The following is a 19,079-nucleotide window of genomic DNA, read 5'->3' on the forward strand; positions in this document are numbered from 1 at the left end:
ACAGACGCAAGAACTAATACGCAGATTTTTTTTTCCATTCCAATTACAAGGCTTGCATTCAGATAATAAGATTATGGTAAAATTGGAAGAATCGGCAAGTTATAAGCGTCAAATTTCTGTGCTGCCGTCTCTTTGAACATTCCGGAAATATCATTAACACACAGGCGTCATAACATTGTTAGTTGCTAAGACTTCATACGGTACCAAATTGGCAACGCAGTCATCTAATGAAGAGGTACAGTCAATGTAATACGTTTTGTGAGCACTGTGACGAGCTGATATTACAAAGGTTCCAATTACGTACTCTGTTCCGTCTCAAGAGCCAGAATGAGAGTATTCTTGGCCGACGATATCAGTGAGAAACGTTTGTTATTCTCTCTGTTATTGCTAATTTGTGGTTGTCTATACCTATTGTTTGTTTGTTTTCACAATCATTTTAAAAGTCCCGTGGTAAGGTAAATTCTAGTCGTCAATCACGATGTGCAAAGAAATATAAACCTAATTAAAAATTGATTTTTGAAATCAAAGAGATCGTAATGAAAAGCGGGACCCACCTTTTATTGGGGTCGCTTTGTTTTCCTTTGTTTAGAGGGTATCTTAGACATTTCAAAACCGATTTTCATCAGATAAACTTTAAATTCCTCTTAGATTTGTGTGCCCTTTGATATTTCATATTAGAGGTTTCTAATCATCTGGCAAAAAGTTAAAATCTGAATCCCCATCTCAACCAAAACTATATCATCTCTTTAACTTGACGAAACCAACAGGACAGCAAACTTGTAAAGCTGCGAGATTCAGAAATTAAAAATAATTACTTGAATCTCCATCTCAACCAAAACTATACCATCCCTTTAGTCTTAGGTCTCTTTACTTTATTATCACAAAATTGACATGGGCCGATTCAAAATTGTACAATCATATTATCTATATGTTTTCATGCTATAACGTAATGTCATAAGTTGTATATTTAATATAAAAAATTTCCGAAATTTAAAGAATGAATATATAGGAATTGGAATTGTCAATCCTAATTGCAACGCTCAAATTTGATGCTGCCCCTATCTTCATTGCACCAATAAACCCTTAAAAGCGCTACGTGCATTGCCCTTTTGCCACACTGTCCCCGAGATAGACATGGTGCATGCAGAGTTATCCGCTATGGGCCGTGCTCTGTGGCGACCGTGTCAACATATCAGCATTGCTGTTTGATCAGCCAGACGACTACACATTATCGTGCATTTTCCAATACGTTATCTCCTTGTTTTCCCGCCAATAGTGCTCCAACGGGCTCTCCCTCTCTGTCCGTCTTCCCCTACAGACGAGCATCTCTGGCCTAGGGGACAGCATCCATCAAGCTCTCCTCCGAGTAGGGTGACATCTTCCCTGATAACTTAAAGGGTGACATCCTCCCTGATAACTTAAAGGGTGACATCCTTCGCAGTAACTTAAAGGGTTACTTTCATCGTGACAGACCCGAAGGGTGTATTCTCTTTTTCTTTTTTAATCGCACTGCGTGAGCAATCAATTTGCAACCTGCCTGCAATGTACAGTGAGAAAAAAATTGAAAATAAAATGGACAAAGAAAGCATTTCTTTGGGTGACATGTGACTGTTATTCTCTACAAGTTGCCCACGCAGCATCATACGACTTATAAGAATTGTTCGGAAGAAGCACGTCAAGGATTTTCTTCTTTTGGAGTTAGCGCATCAGAACACATTAGTTTCTCGGGAAAAAAAAAAATCTGACGGCATTGACATTTAGCAAAGCGTTTCATAGGATGCCTCACGGCTACGATATTGCTCCCTTATCAACCATACCCTGATTTACTGTGGCATCGTCATTTTTTTCACACGTCATTTTCAGCTCCTTCCCCGTCTTTGATTTATTTACGTTTGCCCACCTGCTATCGCTGGAACACCGCCAGGGAGGTCAAATTTTCCAGATCAACAATAAACGCAAGGAAGAGTGAAGAGGAAAAGACTAGAAAGGAGGCGGAAAGATTAAAACAAACAAGAGGGAAAATGACGCTAAGAACGTTCCAAATCCATTTCAACCGGACGCACGCCGTCTACAAGTCGGGCGAAGTGATCACGGGGTACGTCGAGGTAAACCTTACGGAAACCAAGCTGCTGAGAGGTAAGAGATTGACTTCTTTTGGACCTTTACTCTTGATTGACCCAGTGGGCGCTCATCATTAATTGGTTCCTTGTCTGTTTGATTGCAATGGCACGCGCCATGAGGGGTTGTTTTGGCTGGCCAACATGTAAATTGACAGGAGTAAGATGGCAGAAAAACTAGATCATGTGACAGCTGCCAATTATCCAATGACTCAAGCATTATTTACAAACACACGCGCTCTCAAGCGCGCGCGCACACAATCATGTATATACACCTATGATATTTGCATATCTTATATACGAGAGAGAGAGAGAAAGAGATTAAAATGTACTTAATTTACACAACTATCTACACAAATATAATATTAAGTAGTGTATTTGTGACAAGATTTGTGATTGGTCAAAATGGTACCGCGTGACCATGGTGACACGCGTGGATTTCGTTATATTACACACTCGTGAACTAATAATATACATTGTAGGTTTTGATTCTTAAAATCTTTGGATTCCCGTATTGAATATTATGCTTTAAATCAATGTTATGAATACTTTTTATTTACATAAGTAGCCCTCGAGCAATTCTGTTTCACCGGGGTCAAAGGCCGAGATGAAATAAAACTGCCCTGGGCTAATTATGCATTTGTGGTGCGTATAATCTAATCAACTGCATACAAAATGATTACATATCTAAACACTGTATATGATATGCATGCATTTTTATTGTTGTTTGATGAATACGTGTGTGTCAATCCAATACTTGTGACTTCACAATATGTATGTATATATATATATATATATATATACTCCTAGATGGGTCATTTGGAAGACATTTCCATTTGTTTTATATGCAAATTTTTATATACATGTTCAATGGCAGTTTACGCAATGGAGACACGAAAATTGTCTCCCTAATGACCAGTTGTCTCCCTAATGAAGACACTTCCCCCCAATATGTCTCCCTAAGGTGCCAACTAGGGATATATGATATATATATGTATATATGTGTATATATATGTATATATATATATGATATATATATATGTATATATGTGTATATATATGTATATATATATATATATATGCATTATTGCTATTATCATTATCATCATTATTATCATCATTATTATTATTATTATTATTATTATTATTATTATTATTATTATTATCACAAGTAAACCAATATGAAATATGACGATGAAATAAGATGTTGAGCTCTGGAATATGAATCTACAGCATGATTACAGTTTGGTGTGGTTTAGTTTTATTTCTCTTTCTTCTCCAAGTACTGTGACGAATCAATACAAATTGATAGTAAAAGTATACAACAACAAAAAAGAAAACAGAAACAAAAATAAAACATACAAGTCAGTATAGGAATTGACAATTGTCACAATAATACCGTCCCTGATAACATTTAAGGAAATATCAACATTATAATGCATACCCTAATCATATGTGAACAAGAAAGGAATCAATACAGGGGACCGTAATCATAAGCAGAGGTTGACGTGGATGAGGCCCTATCATTGTACATTTACATTACTTTACCATTTGTATGTTAAGCTAACAGTTTTGCCGTATACATGTATTCCTAAAGAAAACGCGAGAAAACAGTTTGATCAATTACACCACGATTATTTGCTAATGTACCTCAAAGTTTGAGATAAATCTTTCTCCCGGATGGTGAGATTTAGACATTTCACTTTGCCTTTAGGCGATGTTCTCTTTCTGTCAGGCTCTTAATTCGTCTGCCTTACTTTAGGCCTAATCCCTCTTTCTTTCTTCTTTCTTTTTTTTTTACCCATCCTTCCCATTCCCCCTTCCCTTTCTGTAGCTTTTTACTTCATTGAGTGGTCGGAATGTACTATAAAGTACGCTTTAGCTTAACATGCAATGTAACATACGGTATTGCATATTATGCACAATATCTGTTTTGTTTGAATGGTCGCATAAACAATGACAAGAAAACGAGATTTAAGAGTAATGTATGTATGCATGTATAAAGACTTTTTCACTCTAAATTTGAATTTGAAATTTGTATTTCCTATCAAAGATGTAAAAAAAAGAGAAAATGATGGGAAATTTGGGATGATTTTTAATCATAACTTCAAGAATATTCCTTGTCATGTTATAAGTGAAGTGTCACTGGAAAGGTTTTATTTGGCTCTATCTATGGACTTACTTTAAAATGTTTTAAAAATGGCGCTTAGCCCATTTTGCCATCAAATTCTTTATGTATATATATATATATATATATATATATATATATATATATATATATTCATATTCATTATATATCAAATATACAAATACATTATGCATATACCTGCATACATACTTACATAATCATGTTCTTTGTCTGTTTGATCAGCTGTTGATTACATGTCTGACTTCTTGCGACTTCTCTACCTCAAAAGGTTACCTTTACAATACGAAGTGGGGGGGGGGGAACTACCATAGAAATATTCCCCCGCTGCTTGTCAGACCTTAAGGCCAACCATTTCTTTAATCATTTAAAAGGAACATGCTTTTAAGTTTATATTTGCTTGCATTGCCATAATTCAGGCGCGTTGTTTCGGTTAGTGCCGACATAAGGTTTCAATTGAACTTGTATCCGCGAAAGATGCACGACTTAATGAATTAATTAGATTTGAAAGGTCAAGTGTCAAGCGCAATGCCTCTTCATGTGATAATTAGACTACTGTGTTGTCGTTTAATGATCCGATGCAATTGTTAAACAGTAATTAATCCCGTTAGCAAGAATACATAACGAAGAAGATTCCTCGACACGATGCGTGTAATGACCATAATGTAAAAAAAGCGTGCGCGAGTGTGCAATGCGATGTTTGTGTACGTGTGTTCGCACAGTGTTAGTGCGTCCATATTGAAACGTGTATAATACTACTGCTGTCCTTGATTGCGCAAATCCCTCTTGTCTTAATTAGAACATCGATGCCGAGAAACGTAACGTAATCCTGTTTGAGTAACATGTCACTTCTTACAGCCTTAAATTAATTACATTTAAAGGCATAGCTGACAGTGAGAGATATTTTTATCTTCCATTGTCTGGTTTCATTTATTTCTGTCAGCACACAAAAGAAGAAGTCTCTTATACTATCAATTGATAAAAGAGAATAAGTAAATCGGACAGCGTCAGACACAATATAGCCTTGAGATTACACCAACTCCAACAACGTGTTTAAAAAGAGCAGTAGGAAATATTCGGCAAATCTGTTTTTTAAATATCCTTCAACCCATTTCCCAAAGTCTCCTCGGACACCATTATGTGTGTAGCCATCAATTTAGGAAGTATTACACATAAAAACTGATTGTGTAGCCTTGATTTGTCTGATAAAATAATGCACGTTATACGGAGTATTTGCGACTCTGTGTCACTGTGAATAAAAAAAGATAGTGTCAGAAAGGAAATACACTTATAAAACAATATCAGTACGGTTTTTTTTAATACGTTGGGTTAAGGAAAGTAGTTCAGATGCTTACAAATATGCTATCCTCTCCTGGGTAAATCATCAAAAAAATGAAATGAAATGAAATGAAATGAAATTTATTTACCAAAGAAATGAAAAGAAATGAAATTTATTTACCAAACAAACATCGTCAACATAGTCACAACAGTCAAGAGTTCAAGTACAGTTCGGCAAAAAGAACCGGCAATAGCGTGCAGGCTCGTTGAGGCCAGTCCTTTCAATGATATAGATTACAATATAACGTATTTACAGTCAACAGGAGTATGTTATATGTACATATTTATAGGTTTTCATAGGGGATCATAAAGAGATACTTTCGTGAATGATTTCCGAAAAGCGTTACGGGTGTTTATCTTTTTTACATCCTGCGGAAATCTTCTCCAAATTATACTGCCGCGGATTGTTATGACATGGAGTGTTTACCAGTTTCAAATCTGATTTTTGTTGGTTTAGAATTCATATCATTTTTTAATCTTGTATCATAATTATGCTCAATTTGAAGACGATAATCAGAGACAACCATTATTGACCCTCACCATCTTAAAAGGGTAGGGAAAATCCATGACTGTGTTTACAGCGAAGATGCAATACCATCCGTCTGGCACAAGCTCTGCTTTCAAAGTGTAAAATCACCGGAGGCCATGGGTATACAGGTCTGACGTCTCAGAGTTGTTTCTAACGAAATCTAATCGGCTGATAAGAGAGGAAAAAACACGAAAAATAAGAAAAAATCGCATATATATATATTATATTTATGTGTACCACACCACTCTGGAGCGCGCTAGCGCAAATGTCAAATCACTTTGAAATTCACTGCGTTACGTGGATGCTGCGGACCATTAGGTCTGCATTTCTTTTTTTATGTTTCACTGATCAACAATATACAAATGCATTAATTTGTTCATCAGTTTGGGGATCTATGTATTACGATAGACACACCGTGATTCTTGGTGGTAATGTTGATGTACAAGAATGTATTAACAAGATCGAACCCCTTACTTGGCAACATTTAGTATGTTTGTTTGTTTGTTTAACTTCAGTGCGAAAGAAAACATGTGGGCAGACATTTCTAACCATTCATGGCAACAATTATATACACAGACACACATATAGCTGCCTAAAATTGGCTAACCATTATCAATCTCGAAATAAAAACATATGATCCCTTTAGACCGCTACAAACAAGAGGATATCTCCTATAATGCTGGAACATTGTGGAAAGTATGTGGCGAAACAGTCATGCATTTTCATGGGTCGATAGCAAGCAGCAATTTGGAGTTAACTGACCCGGTGAAACAGCCTTCGGGGAAGGTGCATTTAAACAAAATGGTGAGAGGGCTCAGCGCAAAAAAAAAAAGGGGGGGGGGGACAATGCACTACTCGTTCAGGGATTGGCCATTCAGTCATGTCGCAACTGTAGGAAACGTTTAAATATCTATGCCTAACGGTAAAAATATGTCCAGTTATGCCGGCCTGATGTTTCGGGAAAATTCTTGGAGATGCCGTGGCTCAAGCAGACGTTAATCCGTAGCGCCAATTTTCTATACACAATGATAATAATTCACAATATTTATAGAAAACGGGAAAGTTAGGAGAACAGCCGGTGTTCTCCTACTTTTTGACATTTTCTTTACTCTGACTGAATAGTCTAGTAAAAAAAAAAACAACAACAACAACATATTTACAGCGAAATTTCTGAAGGAAGTTTTCTGTAGGCTCTCTGACAAAATATGCCACGAAGAGAACAAAGCAATAATCATAGTATCATGCACCAATGGTATGATAACCAACAGAGTTTAGATGACATTGTTTGAAAAGAAAAATGTATAAATTATCAGACGTATGGACACGGCGAAAGGCGAAACAGATGAGAGAGCCTATAGAAAAGGGGGTTATCGACATGATTTTCAATGCTGCATAAAAATAACAAAAATAATGCAACAGACTATAACACATGAATAATTGTGGAATGTATAGATACAGCACAAAGCGAAACAGATTAAACAGTCAGAATAGTACTTGAATAGAAAAAAAAAGTGTTATCAGCATGATTCGCATTCCTGCCTTAAGAAAAAAAGAAAATGACAAGAATAACACAACAAACTATTGCATATGAATTGTGGAATGTATATTTACACAGCGCAAGGCAAAATAAACTAATCAGTCTGAATAGTGATTAAAAAGACGAAGGGATATAGAACAAATTGTCAATGGTGGAAATGCAACTTAAAACACTATTGATAAGGAGATCAGTTCACTACCTTCATTTCTCGAATGCCTTGAGATCAAAAGAAGATAGCATATCAAATCTGTCACCTTGGCATATACTTGATGCTTGTCTCACCATGAGATCTGCATCCTTGTTGCTATGACAACTGGTGGATTGATTGGAGCATAGCAGCCAGCGAAGGTGTCGTCTGCTCAAGACGCGCTGTGAATTATTTACGGACAGGGAGCGCGGCAACTACCCAGTGGAAGATCCAGGAGGGGGCCCACGCCCCCCCCCCCCCTTTAAGTTTGATTTCTGTGTTGTTGTTTTGTTTTGTTTTTGTAAAAGAAGTAAAAAGAAAAATTGAAGGGGACGGTGCGCTTCCCCTTTAATTTTTTTTAAGTATAAAAACAATAAACCCGGAAGTGACACCATAAACCGCTTTGCGCCCCTACCCTTTACGGAATTCCAGGATCCGCCCCTGACTACCATTCCTAAAAATGCTTATTCATAGATCAGATGAGAGAGGGACACCCCCTCCTGACTACCAATTCCCTTTTCCTTCTTCACCAGGGCTTCTGGATCTATATCAAATCATACACCCTAACGCTAGAGTCCTATGAATTTTGATATATTAACCTGTCATTTATTCCTCATCGCCCAATTTCATTTCATGGCTAAAGATAGTCTGTATATTATGTTTAGGTAGTTTGAATTAAATTCCACTTATTTGAAGAAAAAACAACAACATAGTTTCTTCCTCAACTGGAGTACTAAGTATTTTGTATTTTATAACTATTTTAGTAGTTCAAATATCATCAAACTATAGTAGTTTTCGATAAAAACTTGGGGCACAATAACCGATAACATAGGATCGACATTGCTACACTTGCAATATACACTTTCATGTCTCAGCCTGTCGTGTTCCTACAAGGAAAGCGATTAATCATGAATGTTTTTTGTTTTATTTCTTTTTGCGTTAACTCGACAGTAATGATAAAAACATACGCATAGAATACAATACCTGCAAATCCTCACCCTTATATTTGATTGATTTGATTGAAAGGTATCTATTGAATAACATCCATTGCAGCCCGCAGGCTGAATTGCGGACATCTTACATGAATCAATATGAATACATTGAAATATAAACAAACATTCATTAACAAATATTAAGTATTGCACAATAAAATTAACCTTTACCATTAACAAAACACAAAACAAATATTACAATTTCAATTTCTAACACCACTAGTCTTAATTTCATAAATAATTTCTATTGTTTATTCAAATAACCTTACTAAAAAAATTTTGTTCCAGTGTTCCACGTCTTACAAGCTTGGCTTTTTTAGTGGAACACTGTTTGCCATCATTGTGATTATTTACTATTTTTTGTTACCATGGCAAAGTGCATTGTTTCTTTTTTACGACATCATTCGTGTATAATATACTTTATATTGTATTGAAAAAATCCTTTATCAGACGAGTGTAAGAGAAATGAAAAAAAAATGTCAACTATTTCTTTTCTTTTCTTTTTGATGATGGAAATAAATAAACTATTGAATTGAATTGAATTGAATTGAATTGAATTGAATTGAATTGAATTGAATTGAATTGAAAAAAAATCAACTTCTTTTTCATCTACTCATCTTCTTCTTCTTCTTCTTCTTTATCTTCTCCTTTCCCCCTCCTTATAAACTTTACCATCATCTTCTTCACTTCCCCTCCTTCAACCTCTTCTTATTCCCAGGAATCATCATTATCATAATCACATGTTATATTTTTCATCATACCAAATTAAACTATCATAAAGTTTACTCTCTATATATATCTCCACTCCATTCTAGGCTTGAATGTAATATCTCCCGAACAAATATTGGCACTACTTCTAATAAAGACAAGCCAAAAAAAAAATGAGAGAAAGAAGACCTTTGCATTGATAGAGCCCGTGATAATCTTCGAATTCCTCGTAACCGTAATTTTCATATGGCTATTTCACATCATCGCCTAGAGCCTTGCACTGATATTGCTCTTTGTTCTAGCACTCGTGAAAACTGCAGGAAATGAAAAGAAAGTAAGCGAAAAAATGAGGTCGAGGATTGGGTGGTGGATTATGGCCTTTTTATGAACCTGTACACCTCGCGGACACCCCAATATAGTGATAGGAGGGTGGAAAGGGATTGGTGTGAGATGGATAATGCTTTGCTTCAATAATGACTTCATTTCTCCCTTGACACTTTAACTTACCTTCCATGTTCTCTTTAATTTTGCGGCATTTTATCTTTAGTGTTTGACTCTCAGTTGCTTAAAATTCGGTTTTGGTTTCTGTTTGTTATTTTTTCTGTATTTTTTTCTTTCCTTTCTTCTCTCCTGGGAAGCTCTTCACAGAGGCTTTGCTTTATCGGTGAAGAGCCACTTAATAAGCATTAACCATTGCCAGGGTTAAGCATCAAGCGAGGTCCATTATTTTTTCTTCGTTTTTGTCTCTTGGCAGGCTTTTATGACAGGCTGTCGGCGTAAGATTTCCTTGAGACACTTAAACGAAGATTTTTTTGCTCATCTGCCTTGACTAGAGAAAGACGCCGCGAGCTCTTCAGCATCGCAGAAAGAGCTTTTCTTCTTCTCTTTTTTATTTCAATGCAAACTGAACTTCGTCATTATCCGTTCGTCTCTTTTTATCTGATAATGTACCTTGCAAGGCAAAACCATCTGCGAGCTCAATTAGGGAATGTGTCTGCTGCGTAGACGAAAACGAAAGAACATGGCATGCAGGTTCTCCAGAACAATGTCATGAATGTGATAAAATGTACATATTCCTCTAGGCATTCGAAGTAATCTCTGGATTTGTGCTGCACAAGGCATGCAGCCGCACTACAGGCATAATTCCTCACATGCGCTGCGACGAATTAACTGTTGTTGTTCCTGTTTTGTTCCAATTTGTTTTTCTGAACCTAAAGACATCCTCAAGTATAACCATTGATACTGGTTATGCCGTAAGAATAAACGCATTCTCTGCTAATCTGTATTCCGAAGCAGGTGGCTCTGGTGGCCTACTCGGGACCCTAAAATTTTTAACATCTAAAATTTTGGTGGCCTGAAAAAGAAATGTATTGGCCGAAATAAAAAGAAACTTAGTAAACCGTTTTAAATCTTAGTTGCCCTATCGGGCCACCAAAAGATAATCTTTTCGGAAATTTGGTGGCACGATAGCAATTCACCGCCCTGTTTTACCTACATTTGTGACCCTGCACCACAAAACAAACAAAAAGTCGCCAGACATGAATTTTTAGTTAAGACTATATTCTGAAAGAGCAGACTTTAAGCTTTAAAATGATGTATAACCTATCTAAAATTGGAAAGAAAGTACAAACTCAGGAAAAGTGTGAACTTAGAAAAGAGGCTCTGAAGTACAGTGTCTATTCAAGCGCTTAATCTTTACCAAACCCTGCTGGCTGTGCGATGAATGGGACAAAAAACAGGAAGTAAACCACCAGAGTAACAACAATGAAGGGATTATCAGCTTAAACTGAAATTAAGCATGCCTCATTAACACATTCTGTCCATAATTAATGCCAACTTTCAAAGCAGTAGCCCTATCCTATCAAAAGTTATTAAAGTTGAAAGTGAAGAGTGTGTACAAGGTTTTTCAAAAATGAAAAAGGGACTCTAAAGACACACCTAATCACACTATTCTGCCAAAAATGTTCGAGATAAACTGTTAGAAAACACACTTTCCCACCTGTTTTATGATCCCAAATTTTAGCATAATGTAGAAGAAGACTTGCTCTTTTAGAAAATATGAAAAAGTCAAGATCGGCTAGGTTGACCCATTTCACTTATTTTCAGTCCTCACACAAAATCAGTGTGTGCGACTTTTTGTTCGTTTTGTGATGCACGGTCACATTATATTCTTTACATTTACAACTTATACTTCTATTGCAGCGAATTCTTCGAGTCGTCTGCAAAGATTCGCTCCAGAAATCTTATTCTCGGAGACACGCTGATAATTACTGCCGGCTGCATTTTACAGGTCATTTAAGGAGAGTTCAATGGATTTATGTGTCACCATTTGACAACGATAGAGACAGATATGACTCTCAGAATACATTGAACCGGCTTACTTCTTCCGAATTTGCGCAAATTATGTGTTCCTTTTATTATTCTGTCATTAAAGGCCGTCATCATAATAATGAGCTTGCCTACGCGAAACCCGAGTTTCCCGTCTAGACGTATATATATATATATATATATATATATATATATATATATATATATATATAAAGCGAAATACAATACATGCAACGGATTCGTCTTTGTACCAGATTTTGGTGTGACTGTTTTCTGATGGGTATAGTCCCTATAAGAAGGTTCATAGTGAAAGGCATTTACAAAACAAATGCATGCTGTAGCAATGTGCAAAATGCTTGGTTTGTGTTGATTAATAAGGCGGCAATCAATGGTGATTTCGCAAAGATTTTGAGGTGATGGATTTGTGGACCTAACATCAGTTCATTGAACAATGTTGTAACTCGGGTATTAGTGAATAATTACAAACTACCAGTGTATCGAAGTCAGTCACAGGAAAAATTATATCTGATGATGTGTTATCACTTCAACCCTCGTACATAACTGAAAGTGTCTATTCTGAATCTGATTTTTTTTTTACTCCAGCTGAGCTCATGTACAAACTGAAAATACATTACCCGGGAGTGCGTTACCGTATAAAGAGTCAGTATTTTTATACGCTCCTCCGCAGCAATTTACATGAAATATGAGACAGTTCAGGCGTTCATTTTAAGTTCAATGTGGATGGGAGTGACGGATAATGGAAAGGTAATGGTAACGTTTTTGATATCATGAGTTTTTGTTCTTTGTCACCACAGCCAATCTATTTAATTGGAAGTTAGTCTTAGACTGAGTGTCTTTGTAAACATTTTAATTAAATCCTATTTTGGTACTTATGTGGTGAAGAGATGTATTTTTGTCTCTGGATGAGCTGTCAAGTCGCCGTATTATAACGTTAAACACATTAAACATAAATCTTTATCAGCTATTTTTTAACTTACCCAATCTATTCATCTAAGGATGCCTCTTTCTGTGTGTTTTAAATCATCGCAGAAAGTGTATTCATTGCCAAACGTGAGCTATACTTAACAAGTCACCGCATGAAGACTAAAGTTCAATCTGAGGACAGGATGTACTTACGGGTAATTTCCATTCTATTATCGTTCGGTTTGAGATCCAAATCAAATTCAATGGTCGAAAGATATTTAACTGTGATGGGACAGAGAGAAGAGAGAGAACTTGGCAATTAATTATCATCTTGAGTGCGACCCTTCACATTTAGGATTTCGAGGAATAGGTGCATGCATCTATACAGAGTTTGAGAAAGATTCGTCTCTTTGCAGTAGATGGCAGGTGTATTTTAGTCAACTATCTTCTGCACCTCAGGAGTTGAAGTAACCTTCTTTTATAAATCTGTTGACAGCTTCATATTTCAAAGTTTAAATAACAGTTCCAAATTCATTCAATATTTTCTAAAAGCTAAATGAAAAGAGAACTCTAATAGTTGTTATATGATCAGTAAAATATGGAGAAAAGGAAAGTTTGAATAGAATACATCATACTGACGACTTCAAAAAACACATTCATCATAATACAATGGATATTAAAGAGTAAAGATAAACCAGTGCCAAAGAGGCAAAGTCCCGGGGTACAACAGTATATAACGGATGGCTTAGAAATCTCGATTGATTTAAGAATATTTCTGTAAAGTCTGCTGGCACTCCCGTAGTTGACAATTTTCTCTGAAGCTGCTGCATCAGGCATTTCAACACCTCTCTACTCTCGGCATAGTGCATTTGATTAGTATTCGGTTGCATCTATGCAATTCACAATAGCCAAATAAAAATCTATGAAAGGGAAAGGAATTCAAAGTATGATGCTTTAAAGTTATTTTCTCGTGATCGACCCGATATTCAGGGAACGTGATGTTAAACTGAACTATAGTGGGATATTAGATATGTCATGGTATGGAGGTGTCATATATAATCATTATCACTTTTAGTATCATTCGTCAAAAGCTTATATATATGTTACAAAGTATATTCAGAAAAAAGTCAATAATTTGTTAAGATTTCTGACTGTTATAACTATCTCTCTGTTTGTGTGTGTGTGTGTGTGTGTGTGTACTACGGATAACTATACCAAAAAAAAAGAGAAAGAGGTATTACGGTCAATTGTAGGAGGACAGCCGTACGAAGTGATGCGTAATGAGAAATTTAATCAGTATAATTTGCTTATAATGATTTGACACTTCAAACTTTTTTTTTGGTTCTCTCTTGTCAATGTCCGACAGGACAAATAGGCACCACACATGCATTTCTTCTTTCCCCCTCATGTTCCTCTCTTTGTAAATACCCCCCCCCCCCAACTCATCATTTAAACTATTTGCAAGCATATAGATTGAGTGCACGGGGGTTGCAACGATTTTCAAGCTTTAAGCTTATGTTGCAATTCCTTTGCGTGTTCGTTACTTTGAATAATGTAGCTCTCTTAGAGTTGTATACTATTTCTGTAACTGCTTCTTATCAATGTATACTTATCGTATATATTCTGTCTTGGCTCTATGAGATGTACTTGCATACATTTTGTATGCACTCCTATTTTGTGAACACGCATGAAATCTTGAATAAATAAATAAATAAATAAATAAATGTTGGTCCTTCAAAGCCCTTTTCCCCTATCTCTCCTGCTTGCATAGTGTATCCTCTCTTATTTATTTTACCTCTAATAATGTTGCTCCTCCTCTCTGTAAACTCTTATAAATCCTCTATCACAGTAAAATGTTCGCTTCCGTTCATTATCTTTTCCACTGCATCTGTCTGCCTTTCTCTCCCTCTCTCTCCCCTCTCTCTCTCTCTCTCACACACACACACGCACACACACACACACACACACACACACACTCCGACTTCAATTCAATTTTACCCTTCGATGTTGTTTACTTCCTTCTGCGGCTGGGCGAATAGTCAAGAATACCTGAAGCTAATCATCGTTCATCCTTTGTATAATCAATTGTAAAGCTAATGGTGTTTTGTGTCTTCCATACGACTGTCATCTTTATAAAAACTGTCATAACCGTTGTTGTCTGTGCCAAGAGGTGGTATGCGTTAGGAGAGGCCATCACTCCGGGCCAGGCACGCTCAATTTATTCTGTCCTACGGGGCAGCAGCGTTAAAAGGAGGGGAGAAAATGGCACGATATCTCAATAGGCATGAGGTGAAGTAATGCAGTCATGTCAGTGTTATCTCTGGGGAAGTGCGACCGGCCCCCGCTGCTATCAGCGGGTATCCGGCTTTTTGGCGGTCGCAGTGTGACATCACAGGCGTTGAGGGAATCTCGTTATGACGTCACACGTACTCCAGTACAAGGCACACACTGCCTACAGACACACAAGGCATCCACACAAACATCGACACACATGCACACACACGCACACATAGACAGACACACAAACACATGCACAGTCATAAACACACACACACACACACACACACACATTCAGATATACACCGTCTGTTTTTATGGTGGACATCTTCATCTCAGTGAATTTACCATGCTTGCATCGACTCACACGGAGAATTCAAAATGCGATGCGTGTGCATATTTTCCTCTAAGCTCAAAGCAGAGGTATTTACGTGATACGCGAGTTGTTTCTTTTTATCATACCCTCTCATAGAGCATTTTGATTCAATTCAATGTACCTTTTTCCCAAACATTTAGGTAGACAAAATAGGTAGACAGAACTGGGACATTTCGGAAAATATTATTTGAAATCGTTCTGAATATTTCACCTAAAATCTTTGTACAATCGAAATCTGGCAGCCTCCCTGACAAAGGGCGATGAGTTGGCTCAGTCGGTAGCACGTCTGCTTCACAATTCTAAGGATCCGGGTTCGAACCCGAGTCTGGACTGAGCAATGGTGTGTGTAATCATACCGTCCCCTCAAGCAAGAGGCAAAACACTCTGTTCCTCGGATAGGACGTAAAATGGAGGTCCCGTGTATAAGAGAGTCACAACTCATGCACGTAAAAGATCCCGCTTCATTCATTCATCGCAGAGAGCAGGGTGTTTAACCCGATGAAGTGTCCCACCTCACATCCAACTGGACCCCATGGAAGACCAGCTTAGCATAGCTAAATATGGGTTATCCAGCCATCTTCTCAGATGGAAAATGAACAAACAAAAATAAAGCAACTAATCTAAAACTGGCAATTGCAATCTACGTTAGATGCTAACACTGTGGATATGGAGAATAAGATACGGATAAACACAGAAAAAATGCATTTAATAATCGATGTGTAAATTTGTAACAACACAGACGATGCTTTTATGTATAAAGTTATTTGAGAAACAGCGGATTTTTTAATCGAAATTATATATCTATTTGTAAACGGAATATAGCATATAGATTTTTTTTTTCAATTAAGAATAAGATTATATTTTCAAGCCATAGCTTGAGATATGAGCTTATGTGTGAAGGGGACATTTTACGAGCGCTGAGAAATTCGATTGCATTTCGCAAATAGGTTGAGGATTCGTCTCTTATCGCTAAACTGGGACACAGCTCAAAATAGTTTTCAGCAAGTGAGATCCTTCTGACAACAACCATTACCAATGGAAATGAATGCAAAGTGGGGTGCTTGCACCCATCCAACCCCTCCTTAAACCCCCCCCCCTAAAAAAAAAAAAAAAAACGAACCCAGCCCGTAATGCAATAGGTCGTATTGAGGATCTAAAATGCACAGAGACTTTTTTAGTTCAGTTCAGCTCAGTTCAATGACATTTATTTCCAGCAAACGTTAATATACATAAGTACAGATAGCAATGCGATCAATTTGAACATACTGGGCATATCTTAATCTCTCGTATAAATTGAAACTAAGTAAGAAATCTCATGCTAAAAACGTAACATTTGATTCATGGTCACAATGATGTGGTCTGATATACACTGTAATACGACAGGTCTGACGTCATCCACAAAACTATTTGCACCAATGAAAAGGACTCAGGACTTTAACGTTCTCACGTTTGCCCATGAAATCAGACAAAACTTTGATGGTAAATGTCATATATGCTATGAATTCCAGTCAAGCCAGCCATCGAGTTGCTGCAACAATGAAAGCACTAGACAGAGGGCACAGCAGAGCTTTATGTGGGGTGTAATTTTGAGAAAATGTCCAACTGTTTCAGCAATGATTCGTTATGGCACATTGGACGCTGCCTGCCTCGGTTTTGTCACTCATCAATTCATCTCCCTCGATCACCGCCCAGCCGGATCGGCTGTTTGGTTAGCCGAGATAGCTGCACTCCGCTTAAATTCCACTCGGGTGGGGTTATAGCGGTCTCAGTCTGACAAGGCACGTTATGAAACATCGCGTCTTGTAACTGCCAGGAATTATATATCTCTCTCTCTATCTCTACCTCCCTTATCTCTCTACCTCCTCTCTGAAAACAAGAAGAGCGAAAATGTTCACTCACGAGGGGGTAAATTTATGAAAAGTGTGAAGTTAGAGTGAAATCGCAGCAGTGAATCTAAAGTGAAAGAAATGTGTGTTTTTTCACGTATTTTGGAGTGACCTCGAAGATCACTCAAAAAATCTTTGAGTGATCCCTGAGGTTACTCCGAAAAAAAGTGAAAATTAACATTTTTACCCAAGATTCACTCCAATTTTGCTTTAAATTTAATCTTTTCTGTTATTCACTCCTTCAAGAGTGTATATTTTCACTCTTTCTTAGAGTCTCTTTCTCTCTCAGATTATTGTTATATATATATATATATATATATATATATATAAACTATAGAGAGAGAGAGGGGAGAGAAAAAGAGAGCGAAATATATATCATATATATACGTTCTTTCTCTCTTTCTTTGTCTACTTATATCTCCTCCACTTTCCATCACATCTACCATTCTCGTACTAACGTTTTCTCTTACAAATATACACTCCAACGTCTTTTTCTTTCTTTGTCTGTACCAGTCTTTCTAAAAGGGGGGAGTGGTATCATGGGGAGGGGGAAATGAGGGGAAGAAAATGTGTCTTGAAGGAATGAATGAATGTTGGTGGTGCAGTGAGATCTACCGTAGATGAGAACGTGCTGAAGGGTAACGCCTTATGTAATGGGGAGAAATCTTTCATGTGTTTCTATGATCTCTTCACGAGCAAGGGAAGTACCAGAACCTTAAAAGATCACAGATATAAATATATATATATATATATATATATATATATATATATATACACTGTATATATATATATATATATATATATATATATATGTATATATATATATATTGTTTGTATATATACCCAAACTTCATTATACATAATGTATGCGTAATATGAGAAATAACAAAATCATTGACAGTAATACAGCAAGTGAAAAAATAAGATAGCATTTTGATTGCAGCAAGCATAGAACATACTGAACACAAATGTTGAAATACGTATATAAGTATTATATGCGCCTGTAAAGGCACTTCATGTGCGTTTTGTCCATTGTGTTCCACAGCATGCAATGTCGTCTTCTTAGTACATGTAGTATGTAGCAGTACATGTTGTTTTGACATGCATTGTGTGGACTATTTAGACTGCAAGTTTCTTTACCTAAAGTTTCCCGCTTCATCATAACTATTGTGAGAAAATGACCAACCCTTGTAATATCGCTTCTGTATTTATAACTGAAATAAACTAAACTGGACTCAACGCAACTGGCCTCGACTAAACTGAATTTCAATCAAATGAGAGGGACAGAGAAAGAAAGGTTATTTTGTCTTCCCTCTGCGCTAACTCACCAGCGCATTGAATGGTCGGATTTTATTACGTGACCCATGTTGTAAAGTACCAATATTTGCAGCATGAATGGGAAAAGCCATCACTGTATTTGGTCCTCAAATTTCCGTTCAATTTGACTCCAATCCAATTCTGCCGGGCTATTTTGCGCTCGACTGCACGTTCTCTCATCGATCGCCAAATTGGCTGACGGATTTCGCAGTTATTTTAGTGTTCAGCTACAAGAGATTTCGCGGGAGAAGTCGATAGGGGTAAAAATAAGCAAGAAGAGTTTGTTTTCCTTGAGGTTTAAGATGCGTGAAAAAAGAATTTTCCCTCCCCTGCGCTCTCTCTCTCTCTCTCTCTCTCTCTCTCTCTCTCCATCTTTTTTTTTGTTATTATTTTGGGGGGGGGGTTTGTTATTTGCTT

General features: G+C 36.9%; 1 protein-coding gene across 1 annotated transcript in view; it reads left to right on the forward strand.

Annotated features, from left to right (window-relative positions):
* The first annotated feature begins 2,021 nt into the window (after nucleotides 1-2,021).
* Nucleotides 2,022-19,079, forward strand: part of LOC139717075 (arrestin domain-containing protein 3-like) — a 38,494-nt gene continuing 21,436 nt past the window's right edge. The window contains exon 1 of the mRNA XM_071628582.1: nucleotides 2,022-2,136. Coding sequence (XP_071484683.1) covers nucleotides 2,022-2,136 — 115 coding nt within the window. The remainder of the gene's footprint in view (nucleotides 2,137-19,079) is intronic.

Source organism: Diadema antillarum, unplaced genomic scaffold (assembly GCF_040938485.1).
Source record: "Diadema antillarum isolate AM-2024a unplaced genomic scaffold, OU_Dant_1.0 scf00000071, whole genome shotgun sequence".
Taxonomy (NCBI): domain Eukaryota; kingdom Metazoa; phylum Echinodermata; class Echinoidea; order Diadematoida; family Diadematidae; genus Diadema; species Diadema antillarum.